The sequence below is a fragment of the Trachurus trachurus genome (genome assembly GCF_905171665.1).
Source record: "Trachurus trachurus genome assembly, chromosome: 4".
NCBI classification, from domain to species: domain Eukaryota; kingdom Metazoa; phylum Chordata; class Actinopteri; order Carangiformes; family Carangidae; genus Trachurus; species Trachurus trachurus.
In genome coordinates, this window is record NC_139898.1 from 14,801,464 (window position 1) to 14,806,274 (window position 4,811).

General features: G+C 45.7%; 1 protein-coding gene across 1 annotated transcript; it reads left to right on the plus strand.

The window, feature by feature from the left end:
- Positions 1-1,418: 1,418 nt before the first annotated feature.
- On the plus strand, positions 1,419-3,159 carry LOC310984555 (diencephalon/mesencephalon homeobox protein 1-like; the record flags this gene model as incomplete). The annotated part of the gene is made up of 4 exons (XM_083969797.1): positions 1,419-1,572; positions 1,776-1,954; positions 2,129-2,618; positions 2,741-3,159. 4 exons carry the CDS (start codon positions 1,419-1,421, stop codon positions 3,157-3,159), a joined length of 1,242 nt encoding a protein of 413 aa, XP_083825923.1.
- Positions 3,160-4,811: the final 1,652 nt, after the last annotated feature.

The following is a 4,811-nucleotide window of genomic DNA, read 5'->3' on the forward strand; positions in this document are numbered from 1 at the left end:
TTATGTCGAGTTTTTAAGCTGCTGATTTTTTTTTTTTTTTTTTGAAGGAGAAAGGAAAAGAAAAAATCAGAGACAGATTTAGTAAGAATAATGCAACAAAACAGACAAACAGACAAAAAAGACGAATTTCCTTATTTACACATTTTGATCTCTCTTTTTCTTGCACACATAGGAAACGCGCGCACGTACGCACACACACCCACACACACACACACGCCGGGCCACCCTTCACGTGTCAGGCCTGATGATAAATTAATAGCCTTGTATAGTGGGAACCTATTTGCACCCATATTAGACAGGAGCCCAACTGGGGGTCCTTGTGCATATTTCAGCTGAGGACAAGCCACACATCTCCGTCAGCCTCCAGGCGTCTCAAACTGACCTGGGACCCGCCACAGATTGAAATAAACTAACCCCCCACAGCCCCTCCACCCCCACCCCTTCCCATCCACGGGTCAAACTGCTGGAGCAGAGTAAATATTTTTTTTCTTCCTATTTTTTGCACCTTCAGCCTGCGGAGGTTTAAATTCAAGAGATCGCACAAAATAAAATAAAAAACTCTTCAGTGTTGACTGTCGCCTAGAAGAAAACAATAATTCTTTACATTTACCTATTTTGTTTTGTGTCGCCGGATAAAATGGCATGTCTTTAATTGCCCGCACAGTGATAGTAATAATAATTATTATAATGTTATCTAAGCTATATAGCCTACATTGCAAACGAACAAATAATTAAATAAGAACATGTTAAATGCCCTATATTGGATTATATAGCAAATGCCACAAAACAAAATGATAGATATTGGGGGGAAAGGATGTTTGCATTTTACAATAAATTTATTTTCCTTATAAACTTGGAATTTAGGCTTTAGCTTGCTACATTCAGGTGCTGAAAGTTTGGTTTATTTTCTAGACAACTCCGGTTCCTTTATGTTGTTTTAAAACGAAGCCTTTTGTAAACTTGTTTTGTTGGCACAGAAGTTAAAAATCCACCTTGTTTTTGTCAGCTTCAAACTAGTAGGAAAATAAAAGTGAAAACTTTATTTTTTTTCTCTCTCTCTAAACAGTTAGCCTATAAGGAAAATATGGACAGACCCTAATCTCTTTTAAAAAATCCGTCTTGTGTCGTGTCGTCATAACTCTGCAATTACACTTTAAATTTGTGATAAATGTCTGAGTCTCAACAATTCACCTGTAATTCCTCGATAAAATGAAGAAACTATTGCTCTGCAAGAACACGGCCTTTAATGCTCATATTTCACCTGTTGCCATTTCACCTTTTGGGGCCCACTATTAATCCATATTTTAAAAGTTTTCTCTTCCAAACTCCCACAGTAGACCAGAAGGAAACCGTTGTTTGGTTTAGGCGCTGATACTCATCGCAGCTTGTTTTCTTCCTCCGCAGACAGCACGTCGGGCATGCAGCACTACGGGGTGAACGGCTACTCTCTCCACGCCATGAACTCGCTGAGCGCCATGTACAACCTCCACCAGCAGGCGGCGCAACAGGCCCAGCACGCACCCGACTACAGGCCGTCGGTGCATGCACTCACTCTTGCAGAGAGACTGGCTGGTAAGAAACAGTTGCTCCCTTTTTTTTTTCTTTCCACTTCCTAACTCCCCTCCTGTGTCAGCTGCACACCATCCTCACAAGCACCTGCTTCTACATCAACAGTGGAGCCTGTTTTTTTTAATATATGTGTTTGATCTCTCTTTGATCCGTCCCTCAATTAAACTGGTCGTGTTTCTTGTTTCTCAACGGCTGCACATTTCAAGACATTATCCTTGAGGCCCGGTATGGCTCCCAGCACCGAAAGCAGCGGCGCAGTCGGACGGCCTTCACTGCCCAGCAGCTGGAGGCCCTGGAGAAAACTTTCCAGAAGACCCACTACCCAGATGTGGTGATGCGCGAACGTCTGGCCATGTGCACCAACCTGCCTGAGGCTCGTGTGCAGGTATAGGCTAAAACCCTCCTCCCCAGAATGCATTTCACCTGTGCCCTGTTTGCCTATAGTTGCATGCTCATTTGCTGATCTTAAAGGTTATACATACAGTTTATTCAGGTGAGGTGCACTGTTATAAAAGCACTTAACCTGAGCTCTTTACCTTCCTGTTCATCCGTCTTCCAGGTCTGGTTCAAGAATCGTCGCGCCAAGTTCCGTAAGAAGCAGCGCAGCCTTCAGAAGGAGCAGCTCCAAAAACAGAAGGAGGCGTCAGGAGCGGCAGAGGGCTCCACAGAAGACTCCAAGACTGACCTCAACACCAGCACCAGCACCACCTCTGCCACCGCCACCACAACCACCGCCACCACCACCAACAACACCACTCTGGTTCCCGAGGCCCGCACTCCACCCCCTCCCTCCTCTCTTTCATCCTGTCACCCTGAGACGGAGAGGCTGGCAGCAGCACGGCCCCAGCCTGGCGAGATGAGCGTGGAAGTCAACGTCACCTCCCCTGAGCCGTCGGACAGCGAGTCAGCAGCGGAGGATAATGCTGACAGAGAGGAGGATGAAATGAGAGGGGAGACGAGGGGGAAGATGAGGGAGGAGATGCAGGGCGAGGGGGGAGCTCAGGCGGGGAGCAGCTCGCCGTCCTGCAAACGACTCAGCCCCACATCAGGTAAGAATATAGAAGTCTATTGAGTGCTTTTACTTGAACTGTTCGTTTCCCTTGACAAAAAAAGATTTACATTATGTGTGTGTGATAAAATTGACTCATGTCCTCCTCCTCCTCTCCCTCAGATTCCCCCCTGGGCTCCCCCACCTTGCCGTCCTCCAGCAGCGTGACCGGCGGTTTGGCTCAGGGCAACTCCTACGCCTCGTCTCCCCTCAGCCTCTTCCGGCTGCAGGAGCAATTTCGCCAACACATGGCCGCCACCAACAACATGGTGCACTACCCGTCCTTCGACATGAGCACGCCGTCCTCCCTGCCCTACCTGGGCATGAACGTCAACATGCCGTCCCCGCTGAGCTCGCTGCCCTGCCAGTCCTACTACCAAACTCTGTCTCAGGCCCAGCAGGTATGGAACAGCCCGCTGCTGCAGACGGCGCCAGGCAGCCTCCCGGGAAGCCTCAACAGCAAGACCACCAGCATCGAGAACCTCCGTCTGAGGGCCAAGCAGCACGCAGCCTCGCTGGGATTGGACACGCTCCCCAACTGAAGCTCGGCCTGCTCCCTCCCCACGTTCGGCCTCTGCTCCGAGGCTTAGCTATGAATGATGGGCCCCCGCAAGAGGTGACTCTGGCTCCCTTACACTTTGCTCTCAACCTCACAACAACCTCAGCAACTTTATCCGAAAAAAAAGAAATGCATCAAAAATATGTCATATATAAACTAAAGCCCTTTTGACAGCTTCCCAATCAGCTGTCATAGAGATACATACAAAATCCCACAATTCAAAACATGTCCAAATTTCAAATTTTCACACAATTCAACAAAACATCCACTGAGGATGATTTGTTTTGTAGTTTTCGAGATTTCAGCTGAACTAAATTCCAAAACCAGAGCAGTGTGACAAACAGTAGAAACAACATATTTTTTAGGTGCACACGAAGACCACATGTGTGTGTGAGAGCAGGCACTTTATGGGCCCCTCCCTCCCTCCCTCCTTCTCCTTCAACCTCATCCTCTTTATATGGGCATGCAGCTCACTGCTGAGAGCACACCGCGACATGAAGAAACATCTCTGCTGGACAGACTCAACAGAAAACAGGAGCTCAATGGACAAAAGAAAAGAAAAGAAAAGCGGACTGAACAAGACTCTGCCCACGTGGATCTTGCTTGTATTTGACTCCTCCCGATCAACAGCTTAAGCGACTTCTGCTAACACTAGCTGCTCTGTATGATTTGAGCCCTGAAACACAGAGCTGTCAGTCTCGTACCTGGACAGACACCAGATATTCAAATGCTCTATAATCACACCTGAACGTGAACTATGCATGCACGCACCTCTCTGAAGCATGGCTTACTGCCGCACAACACAGAATGAAGTCATATCAGATCTGATATTAGGAATAAAGCTCAGATCAGTCACTATAATCCCCAAGACAGATGCTTTTTCTTTTTTTTTTAGTTTTTCTCCCTCCCTTTAAAGTTACAGCTCTGCCTGCAAGAATCTATTGAGCGTTGTATGTAAATATCCCTCAGTGTTTGGCTCCGTCTGCTTGGTTAAAGAGTATCTCCATGTCTCTTTTTATGTGAAGGATTTGACAGAAACATGACATTTATTTCTCAATTGTGGCTTTAAGCAAAGGACCTACAGCAGAAATGTAAAGAAGGGGAGATTCTGAAGAGGAAGCACGGTCACAATTAAAAAAAAAAAACAACCTAATCCCCACATAACAGTATATTTTTGAATTGAACCCCCCCCTTTTTTTTTCCTGCATCAGTGGCTTCAGCAGAAAGACGCACAGGCCCATTCTCTATGTATTATATCAATGTAGATTCCAGACATGTATTTCTCAATTGTTTTAAATGTGAGTAATTTATCTGTTTAATTCAAGGGAATAAATCACACTTAAGAATGACTCCTGTTCTCAGTGTTGTCAGTCGGAATAGAGCATGAAAATATTCACCACTATATCGAAAACACAATCTAAAAGAACAAACACCTGTTATTGGAAATTGTGTATGAATCACGGATATAGAAACACTATGGCTGTGATCTAAAAAATATACAAGTTCCTGATGGTGGTTGTGTATTTTCTGCAAATTTGGAGCTTGCTCAGCTACAAGTTGAGTCAGAAGGAGACCAGAGAAGAAGAGTTAACATTACATGTGTGAATGTTCACAGACATGCACTCACACATTCAG